This window comes from Sparus aurata, chromosome 7, assembly GCF_900880675.1.
Source record: "Sparus aurata chromosome 7, fSpaAur1.1, whole genome shotgun sequence".
Lineage (NCBI taxonomy): Eukaryota > Metazoa > Chordata > Actinopteri > Spariformes > Sparidae > Sparus > Sparus aurata.
The window spans coordinates 33615085-33636703 of record NC_044193.1 but is presented as its reverse complement, the minus strand read 5'-3'; the positions used below and the strand labels follow the sequence as shown (position 1 = coordinate 33636703).

General features: G+C 40.6%; 1 protein-coding gene across 2 annotated transcripts in view; it reads left to right on the top strand.

Moving 5' to 3' along the window:
• The first annotated feature begins 6787 nt into the window (after positions 1 to 6787).
• asxl1 (ASXL transcriptional regulator 1) overlaps positions 6788 to 21619 on the top strand; it is a 38819-nt gene continuing 23987 nt past the window's right edge. For both annotated transcript variants that reach the window (XM_030422423.1, XM_030422422.1), the window contains exon 1: positions 6788 to 7152. In XM_030422423.1, the coding sequence (XP_030278283.1) occupies positions 7096 to 7152 (57 nt within the window). In that variant the 5' untranslated portion in view covers positions 6788 to 7095. The remainder of the gene's footprint in view (positions 7153 to 21619) is intronic.

Sequence of the window (21619 nt, the reverse complement as noted above, 5' to 3'; positions counted from 1 at the left end):
AAGTTCACAACTGACGTCATACAATGGGCCATGGAATGACACTACCATAGCAGCTAACCGCTGCAACGTCAGATTCTGTCTGAAACTGCCTGCTGGCAGGGGAACACATTGAGGGTACATACATTTTGTAGATTCAGTTTGACTTCAAGGCTCTGCTTTTTCTGCAGTGAAAATTTGATTTATTTTCATACTTGGATCAAGTTTTCCTCAAACAGCTCTTACACACAGTCTTATTCAAATTAGTAGCCCCTTATTATCTGTTTTACAGATATAACTGTAACTAACTGTTACCCATCTTAAAATGCCAGATTAAAATATAGACGAATAACGTTAAAACAATTTAAATATTGACTGAAGTTTTAAGTTAATGCTCTAATGCTTTCTGTTCTTCGACGTAGCAGTTGTGATACTTTGTCAGATCTTTTGTTTCAACCATTCCCACCTCTTACTAAGATTTGCCAAGTTTTACAGTGCAGTTTACGAGCAGTGAGAAGCAGAGCTGTGAAGCAGAGTTTTTTTTTCTTTTTTCACCAAGTTGTGGTTGTTTTGTGTAAAATAGCTGAGTTTCACCTAAGTTGAGAAACAACAGCAACTAAGTCAAACAGAGTTGGAGTTGAGTAGTAGTTAGATAACAGTAAAGTGATTTCCCTGTCGCACCCATAAGACCTCCATGAAATAGTAGATGGTGATCCTCCCAGTTTGATCCCCAGGAGCCAGGGTCTACATTGCCACTGAAAGAGCAGGATGAACTATTGTCTTCTTTGGAGGAGAGGTTCAGCGGCGTGTTCTTAGGATTGTGTTACACAGTCCTTGCTTCTCATATAGACAGCTTGTTCAAGACATAAATGATCTAATCGAATATTGTGTGGCCTTATTCCGCATATTTCAGCTCCCCATTATGCAAGCTTTGTAAATGTCATGTGAAATGTATGTGTATTTGCTTTAAGTCTGTGTATTCACTTTCTGTACATATATTAATTTGCATTGGAAAATCAAAAAAATAAATTAATGTCGAAAGTTGAGCAATTGCTTTATCCTGTTGAGTGGCAGTTGCTTGCCTTGCAAATAATGACTGCTAATATGTTTAGCTTGGTAAGGAGCTATTACTTCAATCTGCTGAAAGATCTAGCTATCCTGCTAACACTAATAGTTTTAGGTACCTAACAATTCAACGGGAATGCCCTGAGCTTGTTGGGACCTCAGTACATAGTTCTCCTTATAGAGAGTCCTGCATGTTAAACCAAAAGGCTAACATGCTGTTTCCATGAACCACCAATCCCTGCAAACAAAGAAAAGTACGAGCAAATCCCTGCGTACCAGTAAATCTTACTGGTTGCGAGACTTATCCAAATTCAAGATCATTTTGCTGAGGCGCACCTGAACGCACCTCAGTTCCTGCAGATCAGTTATGTTGTCACTAGAGCTGGAGGGCAGCGGCACACCTCTACAGTACCTGACTTTCCTACTGAAACACATTGCTAAAGAAAGCTCTGATTGTCTTTCTGCAGCAGTTGCTGAAAGGGAGCACCCAAATGTTTGGACTTTGAACTGGACCTAGGCTGCAGTCTTCAACCACATGGGACAAGCAATAGGCTGTTTTTCTGTTTACTAAACACATTTTGGATCCAGGGGAGATGGCTGAGCAAACCAGCCTCTCCACCACTCCTCCTGCAGAGGTAAGGAATTTTCCCCAGGAAGAAACTGATAGCCTCTGAGCCCCACTCAACCTCAGTCAACACTGCTGTTTCCTCCACTGAACGCCAAGGACAGCCACCATCAGCCACCGTCAGCCCACTGATGGACTCTACAATGGCAAATATAAAAAAGCCTGTTGAAAAAACAGTACATATTTGAAAGCCCAGGTTTCTGGAGACATACCTTGTCAGTATTACTGGTAGTTCAATATATCCTCTTATTCCTCACTTATATTTGCTGGTTGTAATTTTCTCTTGCTAGTGTGTTTCTTCACTAATGTTATGAGCAAATGTATATCTCCTCCCCTTTCACTGCAAACCACCCTTTACCATGATCATAGGCTCTGTAATTTGATAGTCCCCACCCCTGAGAGAGACCGGCTCCTTCTCTACATATCAACGGTTCATTCTAAAGTGAGGAAAACACAATAATTCTTAGTTTCAGGTAGTTATACTCAAAAACATTACACATATATGAATGATATATCCAATTTCTCTAATAAAACACCCAAATCCCACAGACTGGACATTTAAAGGAGAATTTCGGACGTTTTTAACCCATATCTCTGTTGATCGAGGTTACCGAGTGCTGTCATTAGGAAAAATAACGAGAACATTTAGCACAATATTTACCGAGTATCAAAACGGCAGCTAAAGCGAATCTATGGGGGCAGACATAACCGAAAGTGAAACTTAAGGATGTGTGCACCCAGAGGTTTGCTTTAGCTGCCGTCCCGATATCTGGTCAATATTGTGCAGAAAATTCACATTATTTTTCCCACTGACAGCACTCGGTAACTTCGATCAACAGGGATATGAGTTAAAAACGGCTGAATTTCTCCTTTAAGTGTGAGCTAATCACATAAAGTGATATTGACATAGCCATTCAATAATGGTCAGCAACAGGAAATTTCCCTGTGTCATTACTGTTGGCACTGCTATTGCAAAGACAGCATAAGCAACACAGCTCCCACTAGCAGCCTGGCTGCCATAATGATAGTCATGTGACATTTAGTTTCTTCAGCAAAATGTGTATGTATATGGAGGCTTGGAATCATAGTCTAGTGTAATCTATCCATTCAACCTGGTGCTGTGTGTATGTGTACACATGTGTCTTTGCATTGGTATATTCAAAATGAAGTTCATGTAGCAGTTCAGTACATGTATGTCTTGTTGTCAGACAGCTGATTACTTTGTTGCTAATGATTTGGAAACTCCAATATGGGCTCAATTGGTGTCCCTCACATAGGCTTTGGGGTTTTCTACTACACTGCAAACCCCAATTTTATTGTAAAGTCTACACAAATGTTCAGGACTGTCAAAATGACATAAAAATGTTATGTTCACTTGACACAAACACTCATCCCTTGTGAACACGACATAATTTTTTTATGTTAAGACAGCAATTTTAGATTTTTTAGTTAATTTCACTTAAATCTATAAAGCTGAAGTATATTTAGTTCAGGGCCAATTAACAACACATACTTTGTGCACTTAGCATATATTTGAATGAACTAAAAAACTGTTTGTAAAAATATGCACTCAATGTTTTTATGTTCATATGACAAGCAGTCACTTTCTTGATCAATACAATGAAAAATGTATGTTCACTTTACATAACAAAAACATGTGATATCAACAAGAGTTGCACAGTTATGCTGAACACAAAATTGTTTTGCTGTCTTAACATAAAACTGATACCATTTTCTGTGTTATTACCAACTTATTATTTTCTAGTACACATAATTTAGTTAAAATTAGTCAAAGCACACATAACAACTACACTATATTAAATGGCACAATAGATGGAAAGTCAATTAATATTGACATCACACTACATGAAAACTGCACAACACATAAAAGTCCTTAATGTGAACACTGCACTACATAAAACAATAGAATCCATCGCTGAACTGAACTTGCTAAGTTGGTTTACTTTTTTTTGGTTAGCTATAAGAGAGGAGGCCCACAAAAACGTGTTTTTCTGCAAAAGGTTGATTTTACATTTTAGTTTTAGAATATTTTCCCTTGTACTCATTTTATTGGTAATCATATTGTGCCATATGTTCATCTGACAAGAATAAACAGTATCAAGTTACATCTTAGAAGAGAAAGGCAGGCTCTGTATACATGGGAAACTGCAACAGGCTGTTTCTTCCCATACAATGCACATCAGTTTAGGATATTATCCTTGAATGGGAATATTGTTAGAATCCTACCACATTCATCTGAGGGCAGCCTGAATTTTGTCTCAGTTCACCTCAAATGAAAAGCTTTAAGGTAAAAGTAAAGGTTAATTTGATTGTCATTCTACAACACCAGGGTTGTATAACAAAATGTGGGATTCCTTTTCACTTTATGCTACATAAAAAACAAAAAACATACTATTTCATAAGCGGGGTGCAGAGGATACAATGAGAACACTCGCAGCCTGAGCAAAGAAGCTGGCGGTATGGCAACAGGTTCTTCTGTATCTTTAGCCACATGGCAAGACTGTGCTACATCTGGCAAGGTGTACAGACTGCGGAGGGGCTGGTTGTTGTCTTTTAGCATCTTTTGGGCTCTGTGCAGACATGTCACTTCACTGATGCTGAATGCTGGGTGCCAATGATGTTCTGGGCAGTTTTGCTCCCATGAGTGAACTACCTCATTTAGACTCAGTAGCGAGATTTGAATATACACCAACAGTTGTTTCTAATTACAATTGTGATGATCAACTTACATTTATTGCAAATGTACTCCCATTTAATTAATTTCTACAAACTGAGACTGGACATCCATCAAATGTTTTTCAAACTTTTTTGCATTTTTTTAATATCATAATATCAGACATTATCATTGTGGGAAACGTCCCCCAGGAATGTGAAAATATCCTTGTCCTCCCCATTTAACATTTTGCTTACAAAAGTCACACTATTGTGTATTTTATTTTATCACATTAGAGGGGGGACTCATCTCTAAAGCTTTGCAGACACACAAAATGGTACATGGTACACCATGGACAAGATGCCAGTTGATCGGCAATTTAGACTGAACAATTAACCTCACTTGCATGTCTTTGGCTTGTCGGAGGAAGGCAGAGTACCTGCAGTCACAGGGAGAACATGCAAACTCCCCACAGAAAGATCCTGCCACTGTGCTGCCCAAATTACCCCATTATATGAGGAAAGTTGTTTGTGGTCCTTTGGTTCATCTGCATCTAGAGGGCTATAAAGGCAGCTCTTGTGTGTCTTCGCTCATCGCTCCTCCTCCTGGCTCCTCGGAACACAAATAAGAGCATTGGGATTGGGAAGGCCTGTAAGATGGCAGACAGGGGTGCGCAGGTGGTCGAGTGGTCACATCCCCCTCTCTCTCCCATATTTCCTATCTGTCTACTGCTTAATAAAGGTGTCTATGCTGGAAAAAAGCTTAAAAAAAAAAAAAAGATGGCAGACAGGAACGACTTCCGCTTCAAGTGAGTATCGAGAGCGAGGAAATGACAAATAAGAGAAATAAGACGCACCAGTTTATCCTCAACTGGTACATCTTAACCTCCTGCACGTATGGATTGAATTATCAGAACCTGGAAATAAAGCCATTCACGGCTCCTGCACAATCATCACATTCCATATCCACATTATAACTTAATCATAACTCAGGCCCAGTTCATTGAACAAAACTTCAATAAATAAACTGTGTTCACAAAATAAAACTTGTAAACTTAAACTTGAACTTTTAAATGATATCACGGGGTGAAATATAACACAGATCATTTTTAGCAAGAGTAACTGTCGGCCTGATCTCCAGTAAAAATATAAATAAAGCGGTGTCATTCGTGCATTATGCTGCATGATGAAATACCTTGGTGTCTGACAGAAGGCCTAACATGTTTGATGAGTGAAGCCTCTGTTAGAACCTTAAATACTCAAACCTTTGCTGCTAGCGGTCACAACAAGGTCTCAGTGTTTTTTGTTTCACAGTCACAATTCATACAATTACGCTGAAATATTATTTTCTAATACAGATGATACTGGAAACATGTGTGGGTGCTTGCAGACTTACCCTATCAACTTTTTTTGAGTCAATTTTGATTCTGGGTTTCACATATTTTCTGTGTTTCTTTTTTATTTCAGTAAAATTTCAGACTTTCTGTTTTATTCAGCCTGACTGGTCTGCAGCCAAAATAGCTTCAACATTTTTCCTGCTCCTGTATATAACCGTCTTCACTGAACAAGTAAGATATCACAGTGTATAATCTATATTCTAAACATTTTCTCAGTGGTGGTTGTGGTTAAGGCTGATATCCTTGTTAATTACTTTCATTATCAATAAATGTACCAATTCCTTTTTTTAAATTAGTAGTTAATCATGTGGACAAAAAATTGTCAGAAAACTGATGGAGTTTGCTCAGTACTAACAGTACGGTCTTTGTTTCAATACCTTTTTTTATTAACCACCACTCATCACATTCATCGTTTCACATCACACAGATCTTGTTTGGATTCAGTGTGTTATGAAAGCTTTGCAGAATCATCAAAGTATTGGTACCAAGGTACTGGAGGTATATAAGATTTCTGACTTTGCCATCAACAGTTCTCATTTAGGATAGAGGCTGAGACCTCAGACACAGATTTTCCTTTAATGTGGACAAATACATCCAAACTCTCTGTATGGATAGATACCACGAATATATAATAACAATAATATAAATAATAATAATAAAAATACAGCAGTAAATGATGCACTGAGGAGCATCCTTCAATTGGAGAATGGTGTGCATAAGCTGTCCTGATGAAGTACTCTCATGCTACATCCTTGCTGCAAATCTTTACCTTTGTCCTACCTGTAGTCTGTTTGTTATGTGATTTAAAGACCTGACAGTGACAATATCATAGGAATCAAAATGGGCCTGATGTGGACTTGATTGTTTCATAGTCTTTGGTTAATATATATCTGTGTGGTGTAGAGAGAAAAGCTCAATCCAAACTTTGCCGTTATGATATCAAATATAAGTATTTGTATGCAGCATGTGTTCAACTATAGTGTTTGCACGAGGAGGGCAGGACGCTGTTTTGTTGCATTCCTGCGGAGTGTTTGACCTTTGACCTGGTTGTTGCATTCCATAGAGGCTTGTCCTGCAGCAGCAGCAGCAGCAGCACCATCAACACCACAGCTATCCCTGCACTGACATTGCTTATGCCACCGAGAGACGATGTGTGTTGAGCTAGTTTAGACAAGGCACTGAAAACAATAGCGACAACTATCAGATACTAGCAGGCAGCAGTGCATCGTCTCGAGCTAAAAGGAACGTTTTGTTTTGTGTCCCTACATAGTTAACCTGGAACGTAGTTAGCCCTTTCGCTAAGTAGCTAAATCGCCATCGTATTGAGGTTGAGACACAGCAGACAACAGCGCAGAGGAAATGAAGGACAAACAAAAGAGAAAGAAGGAGAGGACCTGGGCTGAGGCTGCTCGCATGGTAAATAGTCTCGTCTAAGCGTTTAACTAGCTATGTAAATTATGTAGGAATTAATGTTTGATGATTAAACCAATTGTGTTGTTGTGTATGGACATTCCCCTCGCGACCACAGCCTGAAATCTGCTATATCAGCTAGCTATAACCTAGCAGTGCTAACTAGCCAGCAATCAAGTTGTTTGGTTTAAATGTAACTGGGGGGGGGGGGGCACATTGTACAAGTGCTGCATGTATTTCTGGCTGCTGACATAAAGAGCTACGCAACGCAACTTGCTAACGTAGGCTAGCAGCTAACATCCACCGTTTGTATTTTAAGCTCTTTGTTTGCTAGGCAGCAAGCTAGCTAGCCCCACGCTAACTATCATCCGAGCAACCTAAGTAATTGACTTGAAAGATACGCTAGCGGAACGCTACGTTTACCCATCTTATGTGAACACACCAGTCAGTAAAACGTTACCTCGTTAAACTTGTAACGTTAATGTACGGTCAACGTGGGGTAATAATGGCTAATGTTGTTGACCACAATGCACGCTAACATTAGCTAAGCTAAAAGCTAACGGTATCCACTAAATTAGCTTTCTTTTGAATCAACAGCACAACGGAATGGTGCAGGTAAATAATAGAAGTCGTTCGTTAAATCAACCACTCTCTGTCCGAAGATCGACGAGAATCAATTGATATTTACAACAAGAAGTATAATCTGATGAAACAGTTAAAAGCCAAAGATTGAACACTAGTGAGTTGTGGGGGGGGGCCCTCATTGTTATATCTACTTAACTATCTACTTCTACTATCTACTTAACTGTATTTAATCAGATAAAAAGCACACTTAGTATAGGGCAGATAGCTACACGTTGGACTAGTACAATGATGATATCATAGAATTATGCTTTAGCAGTGTTTAGTTTTCATCCTCACTGTGAGGATCACCAGCTACATGGGTCTGTTTTGGCTGGACAGGCCCCTGTGTCCTATTGATGCAGAGGGTATAGCACCAGCAACTGCAGAAAACCACAGTGAATCCCCCCCAGTTGAACAGAAAACTATATAACCAAGTAATTTACATATGTGCATTATTGGCAAAATCTTCTATCATGTTACATGTACATTTACATTTACAATTACATTTGTACATCTCTATAAATTACATTACATTTTTTTATTTTTATTAAATAACCGCATTATGCTTCATTACAATTTACAATTTAGTTCTTTGATGTCGAACAATAAAACAATTTTCTCGCATGAGATAAAAATGTTATTAAAAACAAAGACTTGAAACAGTAAAACATTCTTTCAGAATGGAAGCTTTAGTACCTCCTGCTTTGTATCTACAATTTGACTCATTTTTTTTTGGTCATCAATCTCTTCTGTGGCGGTTTGCAAACCAGCTTATAAGAAACTTTTTCAAGTTTAAGTTTTTCCACTTGCTGTTTTTGAAGACTGCTTACAAAAAGCCTCAGATCAAAGGCAAACTGTGCAACCACTGCCATGTGTGAACTGCTCAAAGATGCAGTCCGGGAGCTTGCTGGCACCTACTGAGTTGGTGATGGGCTGGTGACTAGGGCTGGGCGATATATCGATATAAAACTTATATCGATATAGTTTTGAAATGTGATATGGAATTAGACCATATCGCATACATCGATATAGTTCAAATTTGCACTGTGGTCCTTGCTCCGGGCAAGCCGCTGACCCGGAGCTCTCTGCACTGCTACCCCCGCCCCTCCTCCTTCATGCACAGAGAGGAAGGGGCTGGAACAGACACTCCGGCACTCTTCAACAGACACTTTGGTGGCCGCCGTTGCCCCACACTTTGGCCTTGATACCCCGTGAAAAAAAAAACATCGCACGGCCACCGGTCAGCGTAGCGGGCTTGCCCTGAATTACAGCCACCCGAGTGCACAGTAGTCACTCACAGTAACTTCAGTGAGTCCGCGGTTCGTGCAGGTGGAGTCTCATCATCACGATGATCTCACGTGAAAGCCTCTCAAACAGCAGCAGCGTCTCAAAACAGAAGAACGAAACTTACAGCACAGCGAGCGAGCGCAGCGTAACGATGATACGTAACTGACTTATGTGGTAGGATTTAGTTTGGTAAAGTTGGAAATATATTTACAGATTCGAACTTCCCAGATCAATAACTCATAAGCGAAACCTTGTTAAAACACAACTGACGGCTCTTTCCTACCGTAGTACGGTAGACAACGAGCTACAACTGTATGTTAATCAAAACGAGCGTCTGGACATTAACTCTGGTCTGTATGGTCAGCCAGCTGTGAGACGAGGGCGCAGGGACCGTCTACAAAGTACAGCACTGAAAAGAGAAACTAGAAAAAATTCAATAACTTCACTATTATTCAGAGTGTAGTGCCACCAAAATCACTCCACACATCAGTGGTCTCCTGCTGTTATTCTACAATTTTTTGTTTGGAAAAAATGTGCTTTGCCATAATTTTGGGGAATTTCTATTGGGAGAAATATTCAGTAACACTAATATTCAGTGTGGTGTCACAAAACTCACCTCACTCTAACCCTACTTAACAAAAACTGTTTTGTAATGTAACATCAACTTGATATTGGTATTTAAAAAATGTTTTAATACATAATCCATGTCTTATTATAAATTAGGATGTTATGGTATCAGTCTGAAAGGTAAATCAACAAATTTTACTCAGTGGCCTTTGTGCCCTGTCATATGGCCTTGGTGCCCCTGACAAAAAAAAAAAAAAGTGAAAGCCAAATGTACTTGCCCCTAAAATGACAAAATTCCCACCCACATGTCATATTTGGCTTTGATTTTGACTGAACATTTCCTCTCACTTTGCATAAAAATATCGGGATATATATCATATATCGATATTCAGCCTAAATATATCGGGATATGGCTATTAGTCCATATCGCCCAGCCCTACTGGTGACCCAGGAGTGAGCTACAACCAGTGAGAGCAGACACTCTGAACCCAGCCTTAACATGCATCCATCTGTGTGGAGCAAGCCAAATAATAGCTAATAGTTTCTATCAGAATGCATAAACACAAGCTCCTCAGTAGTTGTACTTTGGTGTCCTTGCTGAACCATAATATGAGCAGTCGGTCTTAAATTCTTAATGTAAAAACAATCCTTGTTGTCCTCGCATCACATAATCCAGCCTCTCTCACATTCTTTTCTTTTTCTTTGTTGTTTTTTTTTTTTTGCCAAGTAGTGCACCAACATCTTGGACTGGCTGGGCCCCATCATTCCTGTGTCACATTTCACATGTGTAATCTTAAAACGTGTAAACCATATTTACTGATCAGTCATATAGTGTGTTAAGTAGGAGGACTGCTTATTGGCAGTGGCCGGTTGTTAGATATTGCTGATACAATAAACTAATTTAACAATGTGCTACTTTGGCTCTGATGTGACATCCACTCACACAATGTTCCGCCCACAAAAATATCCGATTGGTAACACATCAAAATTAATATTCTGTAAACACTGAATAATCTGAATCTGCAAAGTAACTAGTGACTGCATTTATTAAATAGATGAAGTGGAGAGGAAATATGAAATAGCAGAAAAAACAAATACTAAAGTAAAGTACCTGAAAATAAGGCACAGTTCTTTACTAACATACATGTAGTAGTATTTACTAATCACACAATCTAGTGTCCTACTTTACACATGTAAAGTTAACTACACAATGTGAAAAGGGCTGCAAGCTGCAGCCACCCATTCAGCTATCGCTGTTGAAAGTTTGTCACATGTAGAGTGTTCCAGGCGTCTCCAGTGCAAAGTATGCAGCCTTGTGTTATATGAAAGGAAATCAAAATGAAACACTGGAATAGATAGATAACTGATATTGCACTTCCTGTATACAATCAATGATGTTTATATAAAAAAGGCCTAACACAAGGTAATTTTAAATGTATGTTTCTCTCAGAATTATATCAATAATGGTTTTCATTTTCTTCACAGGCATTACAAAGGGCCATTATCTGTGTTTGTCAAACATTACAAATAAACAAATATCGACACAAACCTCAAACAAAAACCCAACATCAGCAGGTACAAATTAATAAAAACAAAACTAGTAAGACATTAGCATATGTACTTGAAGTACAAACAAAAGGGAAATAAATAGATGAATAAATAAAAATAAAAAAGTCAAAAATTATATCGTACATATACTACACATATGCACACATCTGGTGTTGTACCTGCATGCACATACATACCCACTCTGTAAACAACCATACTGTATGACATATGAAGTGAACACTTAACATGGAAGGAAACTATTTTCTCCCCTTCCCCTTAATCCCCTCCCTTTAGCACCTGTCGAACATGGTGCGCAGTTGGCTTGGTCTTAAATTATATGTACATCAGATCATTTCCTTATAGACTATTCAGAAGGCAACGAGCAGGAATAAGACCAACATCCACACCCAAGCTGTCAATAATCTTTTTATTAACCCTCTGCCAATAGGTGGCCAGGCCGGGACACTTGAGAAACATATGGACAATGTCCTCTCATTCAGCTTGGCATTGCCAGCAGATATCTGAATGGCTCAGTCCTCCCCTATACTTCCTCACAAGTGTCCAATAGTCTGAGTATTGAGTGTTTTACATTTAGTTTACATCAAGTTTAGACCTGGCATCTCTCATTGTGTTTAACATCTTCTAAACTAGTATATCCCATTCCTCATCTTCATACATTACCCTTAAATCCCTTGCAGCTCACGCAGCTTTTAGTCCCATAGTAATACCGTGAAATCTCTCGATGAGAGAATTGTAAATTCAACCTGCCAGATGTGGAAGTTCACCGATCTACTTCAATGTAGTGAATATGGAGGACTGAGTACACAACCCAGCGCCTGCTGGGCTCGCCCCAGACAGGCATTCTCTGAGCTTGAGAAATTTCCAGAAATCTTTTCTCTGTAGGTTATAAACTTCTCTCAGTTCATCAAATGGTCTTAAGGTATTGTTGCGATAAAGACATCCAATGTGCTAAACTCCCTTGTTGTACCAGTCTCTCCAGAACACCTTCCCTCCTACATTCAATTTTGGATTGATCTATATTGAGGCTTACTGCACAAGGAAGGAGGACACTCCCTCTTTTTTATGTAAATGAAGCCAGGTATTCCCAGGTATTCCCCTGAATGGGGCATTCATTTCTTCCTCTAAATCTACCCACGTGGATCTGTGAGAGGAGGTAGACTATCTGAGCTCCTATGAATTCTTTCTGGTAAAGACTCATGTTAGGAAGTCGCAGCCCCCCATACTGTGTTTTAGCCTGCAGTTTAGTTCGCTTCATCCTCTGCCTTTTCCAAGCCCAAATACACTGTCTAAACATCTTATCTAAAGTCCCTGGAACACCAGGAGGTAACATACTTAGGAGGTAATTCAGTTTAGGAGCTATAACCATTTTTCTAGTTTGTATTCTTCCCCATAATGAAATCTGCAGTTTGTCCCATCCTTTGAGAGTGAGTTGTAGCTTATCCAAGGCAAGGCGAAAATGATCAGATATCATGTTCTAAAGTCCTGGGTTGAGAAGTAACTTTGTACTCTCTCTGAAACAAGTAAACCAGATCTAACATAGGTGGTACAGATGTCTGTGGGTCTGTCATCAAAACCAAAATGTCATCAGCAAAAATCTACATTTTATGTTCCTGACCACCCATCGTTACACTCCTAACAGATTCATTTACTCTTATAGCCTCTGCATGGGGCTCCAACGCCATAATAAACAAAAGCAGCAAGAGTGGGTAGCCCTGCTTTGTTCCACGTCCTACAGGAAAAGCAGATGATCTCTGACCAGTTGTTACTATAGGTTTCGGCTGATTGTATATAAATTATACAGTATTCTGAAATACTGGTCCAAATCCAAATTCTTTCAGTGTAGAAATAAGATAACTCCAGCTGACGTGATCAAAAGCTTTATCCGCATCTAAAGACAAAGCAGCTGTCGGGGTATTTGTGTCTTTTTTCTTCCATATTAAATGCAAGAGAGGCCTGACACTGTCAGAGGAGGTCCTGCCCTTCACAAACCCAACCTGAAAAAGCTCTTCCTTTTTTTACATCCATCTGGACCTCAGACCCTTACAGAACCCCTCAAACACATTGGTGATTTGTTTGTGATTGCTGACCAGATTTCCATTTTTATTTTGAATCCCCCCAATTTGGCGAGCCGCCTTCTCGGGCTTTCAGTTGGCTGGCAAGCAGCTTAGCAGCTTTGTCACCTGACTCATACCATTTTTGTTTCAGTCTATATAGAGAGTATTCTGCCTTTTTAGTGATAATAGTATTTAATTCATATTTGTCCTTAACTAGCCTGTCTATGCATTAGGGGTGGTTAATCGGCCCAATTTCCCGATTCGATTCCGATTATTGAAGTCTATATTCGATTACAAATCGATTTTCGATTACTAATGATTATTGATTCGATTTTCAATTATTAACGATTATTGATCTTCCATTTCACATCAGTCAGCTGCGGAATTATTTTACTTCTCTTTTGAGTAACACCTCACAGCACCTTCAATATTGTATAGTGTAACTGTAATATCAAAATTATTATTTTTTTATTTGTTTTAAATGTAGTGTTTCACTGTTAAAAGAAAGCTGCCAAGCTCAGCAGCCGGACTCATGTTAGAAGCATTGTTGGTGACGAGAACCAGGGCGTGTTTCTCTATTCCCCACTCGTCTGCCATTGCTTTGAGAAACTCACACATATTTGCGCTTGTGTGGCTATCATCCATAGCTTTCGTCTGAAGTACGTAGGACATTAGCTTCCATTAACTGCTGACATAATGAGCTGTAACGGTCACATATGAGACTGTAGCTCTGGATGTCAAGGCATCGCAGGTTATTGCTACCCTGTGAGCAGAGTTGAGGGACACTTGCACGGAAAGGTTTGTCTCCTTGTAAAGATTTGGAATCGATTTAATTGTGAAAAAGCTCCGGGATGGAATAACATATCTTGGCTCCAGACTGTGGACCATGTAGCGGAAGCCAGTAAGAGGAGGACTCCAGTTTGTATTACTATTTCCCCCCAAAAATTAAAAAAACAATAATAATTTTAAATCGATTTTTGGAAATTTAATAATCGAATCATAATCGTCAAAATATTAATCGCGATTAATCAATAATCGATTTTTTTCACCACCCCTACTATGCATAAGTTGTTAGGATTTTCCCTGTATTCCTTTCTAGTATATTATTTTTTTCTTCACATTTAGAGTTTTGTAATTTGTCCTGTTTTTTTGTTGAATCATTATTCCCCGTATGTAAGCTTTAAAGGAATCCCATATATTAATCTGTTCTGTGGTTCCATTATTAGAGAGAGTAGACTGAATGTCTATTTGAAAAAAATTTGTAATCCCGGGCAGACGTTTTTCAAAGTCTCCATGCATCATATAGTCCCATATCATTACATAAGGCCTTTATAGCATCCTGAGTCCTAGAAGGTATCTAACAATTCCAGATCCTGTTGTATCTAAGAACACAACCAGCACCTCCTACGACCACAGGGAAGTCACCAGTCTAAAATTATTTTACTTTCCTTTTTGTTGTAGAAAAAAGTCTGGATCCTCCACATTAGGTGCATACAGATTTCCTAATATTATATTTTGTCCTGAATGATTAACCAAAAGTATTATTATTAGCCCATCTTTGTCTCTAAATTTTTACTTTTAGCAGCAAGGCTACAGTCAGTGCGTTTACATGACACTCAAGAAAACCGAATTACTGGGTTAGTCCGACTATGATCTGATTTTTAAGATGCATGTATACACCTTAGTCTGACTAAAATCAGACCGGATCGATTTCTCATAGTCGAATTAAAACACCTAGATTATTCGATTGATAGTGGCATTACTCCTGCATGTATACGTTCCATCGGATCGGATTGGATTTTGCGCTCTGCACAGGCGCGAGATTTCTTTGCTTTTTCGGAGGTAGAAGGACAGCGGCGGCGTCTTTTCTCCGTAATAACGGCAAGAAAGAGCACCATTGTGAATCTAGTTTGTGTAATTATTATGTACACCATATACGAAATGTACAAAGATGTAGCTTCGTCTCGCTCTTCGTACGCCATCTTTCTCGAATGCCGAGGCAGAGTTTGTTGTTGCTGGTGATGTAAAGAGGTCTGCCGGAGGTGGCTCTATTACCACTAGTTGAAATGGCTACAGCGCCACTTATCGTACTGGGGTATGACATGCTCCGGCCAATAATCCAATTTTCTCACCTGGCATGTATACTCGGACAATTGCAGATGTCTGAGTAGCATAGTCGAACTATGGCTGTAATCCGACTAAGATGTCAGGCGTGTGATTTTTCCGGAAATCCTGATTTTTCAACATGAAAATGCGACCCTCGTGAATCATGCAAATCCGCTTTTTTGGGGGGGGGGGCGGCGGACCGCCGGACCACCAGGCCACCATTAACCACCAATAGGTTTTAACAGACCAGGAGTTTATTTGGGACAGGCGTTTAATTCCCTCCTCACAAAAATCCGGGATGAAAATGTCACAAACTTCGCCAGCTTCTCTGAATTCTCCGGCATCCTTCTGGGCAATACTTGTCTTCTGCCAGTGAAGTTGGCTTACCCGTTTGCTGATAACTCATTCCCGCATGTTTATCTCAGGCTCCTCGCTAGCCTTCTTCCCTCCAGCAGGCAGCCTGGCCCTGTTGCTGTCCTCCTCGGACAGACGCTGAAGCTCTGTTTTATTTTTTCGCCTATCTCTATCTCTCTTGGGGTCGACAGAGAAACATCTAGCCGCTGCTTCTCCCGAGTTTTCCTCTGCATATTTTAAGACAGAAAGTTTGCTGCACCGGAGCCATGCCGATCATCACTGTGATGACTGACAGAAAGCAAGCACGACACGTGAAAAAGGTGAAGAAAAAAGTCGTGCAGCGTCAGTGGTCACATCTTCTTCCTTGATGTTTAAAAAAAAAAAAAAAAAAAAATTCGACTCGGCATTAATTTGGAACCGGCGGTTATTTACCAAAATATACACCTTTACCCGGCGTTTAAAGGGGACCACATGATGTGTTTTATAATGTGTTTATGTGTTTACAGCTGCTAATGTATGTAACGGGACCTCTGTGAATTTGTGTCTTGTTCTGTACATCTTTAGTGAAGCCCAGGAAGAAGTCCACTCTAGCACCATTCCACTGAAATGTTCCAGGTTCCTTTGCTTTGAGTTGTACTTTGTGACGGGGAGCAGCGGTGCGTCGGCGCTGTGGGTTACAGCTGTGGGGATCGGGTGTGCGCTCTCTATGATCATGTCGTCCACATTTTCTGAAGCACCTGTAAACAAACACCGGAGCATGTCCTTCACACAGTCCATCGCTTTGTGTCCGGCACTCCTTTAATCTCAATAGTGTTTCTTCTGCTGTAGTTTTCCTGATATTCAAGGCGAGCCATGAGCTGTGTTATTTTACCACTGTGTCAAGTTTACCAGGCAAGTGTTCTCATCTTCCAGGTGGGAGAATCTTGCTTCAGCCTTGCATGTTCTGGAGCCTAGTTTAATCACATCTGATTTCAGTGAGTCCAGGTTGTCTTTAATCGCTGTCACGTCATCTCCCACCTTCTGTATTTTCATTTGGAGACCTCCATTCATGATGCAAATTTCGTTCTATATCACAGAGTTGTCTCCGTCCGTCCTGCTTGCCATGTCTGCCTTGCTAGCTTCGATGCTAGATGCTATGCTAGCTGGATGCCGTTTCAAAAGCAGTTTGTTGATTTTAAGGCCAGGAGACCTTTGTTCCTTAGGTTTTTGTTTTGCGCATGAGTTCTGTCTAAAAAGGCAACCTTTTGAGTATAACATAAGGGGTTTGGCTGATATTATTTAGCACTTGAAGGGACTATGCCTATTCAGCAGGCAACTGCTCCTCTCCACATCGTCACTGGAAGTCATTTCTCTCAGATTCATATATGAGCTACCAGCTGTGAGCTGTCGTGCAAAGTACACTTTTACTTGTGAAATTAGTTTTCTTTTTATTATACCAGTCGTCAAGGCCAAGAGGCACTTGTGGCACTTTTCACATTTGAAAGGGTTTTGTATTTTTTATAAAAGTTAATTTATCTGACATTGAATAATAAAGTGTTGTAAAAAAAAATGTTGTTGCTTATAAGCTAAATAAGATGTTGAATCATTGTCGACGTGCTGTTGTGGTATGCCAGTTCTGCTTTGCAGTAGACACGTTGCACTTTGTTATCTTCTTTTTTAAGTGGGAAATGATCTCAAACTTTGGACATTTTCTGACTTTTACGGACAGCTTCTTGGTTCTCCGCCATCGCGCTGACTCAAATCTGAACGTAGTGGTGTGTGTCCGCAATAGCAGTCCATGTGGAAAAATGATCCCTGAGCTAAGCAGGCCACAATACGCTGCTGATAGGAATTAAACGAAGCCTCGATGCAGAGATTTTGCTTCAACTATTTTTTGTAATCGAATTATTCAAGTTAGTCGAGTAATTGTTGCAGCTCTACTCACAGTTCAGTTTTCAGCACACTCCTGCAGGGCTGCTGACAGCTAAGAGTCAATCACAGGATGGTGGTAGTAGTAGGATTACAGTCTGGTTCCATGGAGTATAGGCCAATTCCTTTTTTTTCCCGCCAGCACCTTTGGCCATGCCGGCTCTAACCAAGCTGCGCTGCTTTGCTTTTCCATCACCAGTTTTGCTGCGCAGATTTGAGCTGTGCCATGCACGTGTTGGACCTGCTCTGGTTTAGGGCCAAACTGTGCCCGCTCCCACCTCCAAGCAAGCTGTGTCTCACTTCTGCCACTGATACTGATACTCAACTCAGGTGTGTGCAGGAAACCTGAGAGAAAGACGTTTTTAATAGTCAGTAGCCCTTTCAGAGACTCCGCATTATCTCCGCAGCGGAGGTTCGCCAATTCTCTGCCTTTGTTTGTTCACACAGAACCGAGCAGCTCCAGCTTAAAGCTGCACCAGTGTGTCAATTCATACAGCAAGCCGGTGCTGCTGATCCAAAAAAGGGAGTTATGGTACACATCATGATGATGTAGTCTGTGTGTTTTTAACGTGTTTTCCCCAGTGTCCTCTTGTTGTTTTGAACATTTACCTGCTGACTGTTTATAATCATATAGATGCTGTTATAATGGGTAGTGATTGAGATCCTGACCCACCAAACATCCTAGAAATTGACAAAGTTATGTTTTTCACTACATGATGTCATAATCACCATCAGTAAACAGGACACTCTTGAGTTGGAGAGATGCTGCTTTCTGGGGGAACATTCACTGAAATGTTGGTTGGGAGACTGTCGCAGTGATTTTTTCATGACAATAACTACAACAACACAACAATGGAAGAAGACAAGCACTGTTGAGTTTAAGTTTTTTGCCTGGGACAGAGGTGTTTTTCAGGCAGGAATGTGACCAAGAGTTGGTAGGACAGACAGAGTGACACAGACACTTTTCCATGTATAACTGCGGTATTTTTTACTTCATGTAAGTTGCCAAAAACACTACAAGTTACCACACTGTGTGTACAAATATTTGGCAAGTCAGTATTTTGACCATATTATTTTTAGGCATATCCAACTATAAACTGGAATGCTTATTGGAATTAAGCATATTAGGTGTTGTGTATGTGTAATGAGGGAGGGTGTGGCTTACGGAGCTCAACATCCTAGATCAAGGTGTGCATAATTATTAGTCAGCTTCTTTTTCTCAGGCAAAATGGGCCCAAAAAGAGATTTAACTTACTCACTGCTGGTGAAAATGCAATGTTCCATAACGTTGTTCCTTAGAAAAGCTGTTAAATGACCAAATAAGAGGGGGCTTTTATTATGAAGAAGTTATAGAAGATGAAACTGGTTTTAGTTGAGTTAGTTGGGCCACTTTGTAAGTGGTTATTCTTCGTTAGTACTGCGGGGATTGGGCTGCAATAAGACACAACTTCAAGCAGGTAGCTCAGTTGTGATGGAATCGCAAATCCCTGCCATGCTGCCACATTGTCAACTGAGTAGAGCCAGGTTGGCAGATGTAATGGAAAAAAACGCCTTAAGAGTCATTGTCATTGGACTAACTGACTGACTTGTGTTGCCTTCTGTTTCTATCACCCTCCTCCGCTTCAGTCACACTTTTTGTTATGTGATCGTCGAGACTTGGTTTGTAAAGTTCACAGCCTGTTGACGTGGGATCTTATAGCTGATCATTTTAATCATTGAGTTTTAGTGGACAGACCTAAGAATGCCAGACATGAACTCCTTCAGTTGCAGGTTTTATACCAAAATATTTTGTCTTGGGCTTGGATTCTCACCAATTCCAGAGAAAATGCAGGTCTATGCATTCATTTTAATGAAGGTAGTGTGTTTTGACTGTGGTGGTGGTAATTGCAGGGGGTTTTAAAGAAAATGCAGGCAGCTGCAGCACAAAAGTTGAAATGGACTCAACTTTTGGAGAAAAGCAGCTGGCGTCATGTTGCAGTGGCCATCAGGTCAACTAGTGATCAGAATGGCAGCATGAGTTACTTAGTGGAGTGTAACATAATGCGTCACATGTAATCACCCAGTTTTGTTTTAAAACACATTTTTAAAATGTATACGTCATCACAATTCTGCCGCAAAAACACAGCGTCTCTCCGCTCCAGAGGGAGCCAGACGAGTTCCGCGGTTGAATGGCGGTGATTATGTGATGCAATGTTTCTTCCCCCCTCAATTATTGTGTTGTTGTAGTTACTGTCTCTGGTAACTTGTATTGAAAAACAATTCTGAACCAATGCTGAACCAAATTTGTTGGTTTCATAAACTTGTGTTTGCCGCAGAGCTTATTTTCGGCGATATTCCAAATTCAACAATCCCATAGGCATTTTGTCAAGGGAAACCAGGCGATGCCAAACTTCAGTTATACCCTACAAAATTGTGTCAACTACACACCACTCTATTTAGCATGGCTTAATGCTAGAGAGGGAACACAATCGACATTTCTTTGTACACATTGAGGATAAATACACTGTAGAATGAGTGTGACAGAAGGTTATGAACAAATTTAGCTGAATTTTACCAAATCTGTCAAGAAGAGTGGCTGAAATTTCCGGTACAGGCCTGTCAGCAGCTTGTGGATGGCTATCCAAAGTGCTAACTGGGGTGAAAATGGCACAGGGACATTTAGCCAAATATTAAGAGTACTGACAGGGTTCGACATAACCCATGGCCCGATGGCCCGGGGCCAGTAAAAGTAGGTGCAGGGCATGTCGATTGGTCAGTCACTGATTACACTGATTGGCCAGTCACTGCCCGTACGACAATCGTGATTCGCTAGAATGCATGAGGGAAATGCTCAGAGTGATGGCGGCGAAGGAGTGCTAAGAGTCCGAGAGGAGGAAAAGGGGATTTCTCCCGAGGTGGAGAGATCAGTATACCTGGCTGAACCACCACGGCGGCGTAATGTATTGTGAAGTATGTCGGCAGTTTCTGGCGAAGGCTGACCACGGTCAGAGGCGTCGCGCCCGTGGGGGATGTGGGTGTTTTACCACACTTTTCCCGGTCAGAGGGTTCAACACCCACACTTTACTGCCGTTTATCTGCAGTTTTGCAAAAACGCCTCACTACAGTCGCTCAGTTTCTCTGGCCACTCTGTGTTTCAGTGTTGCCAGATCAGATTGGCAGTTTCCAGCCCAATCACATCTTAGAACGCTCCTCATGGGCTCCCGCACTTCAGAGTGCTGTTTTCACATTATTAAAAACTCGCCAAATGTGGACAAAAGCAGCCCAAATTTTAGTCACCCGCCCAATGTATTTTTTTCCCGCCTGGCGTCAACAAAAGTAGCCCAATTGGGCGAAAAACCGCCCAATCTGGCAACACTGCTGTGTCTGCGCTCGCTGCAGCTGCCTCATCTCCCCTCTCCTCCCTCTCCTGTTGCTGCTTCAAACATGACACCGGCTTTGGGTCTGACCGGCTGATGATTGGCTGTTCTGCCTTAAGTCCCGCCTCTCTTGCTAAGTTAGATTTATTGTTCAGCTCATGCTGATGATGCGGGAACTACCGTGAAATACCAAGTAATAGCCGGGGTGTTTATTTGTTTCAATCACATTTATCGGCGATTATTTGGGACAGGCGTTTAATTCCCTCCTCACAAAAATCCGGGAAGAAAATGTCACAAACTTCGCCAGCTTCTCTGTGAATTCTCTGGCATCCTTCTGGGCACAACACGTGAAAAAGGCGAAGAAGAAAAACGTGCAGTGTCAGTGGTCACGTCTTCGTCCTTGATGTTTTTTCAAAATAAATTAGACTCGGCATTTATTTGGAACCGGCGGTTATTTACTAAAATATACACCTCCACCCAGCTTTTAAAGAGGACCACATGATGTGTTTTATAATGTTTTTATGTGTTTACAGCTGCTAATGTATGTAACGCTGTTACTGTGATGATACATGACAGTTAAATATTGAATCTGTCTATAATAACCACATCCTGACATGTAACTGTGATTTTTGATAATCCAAGTACTAA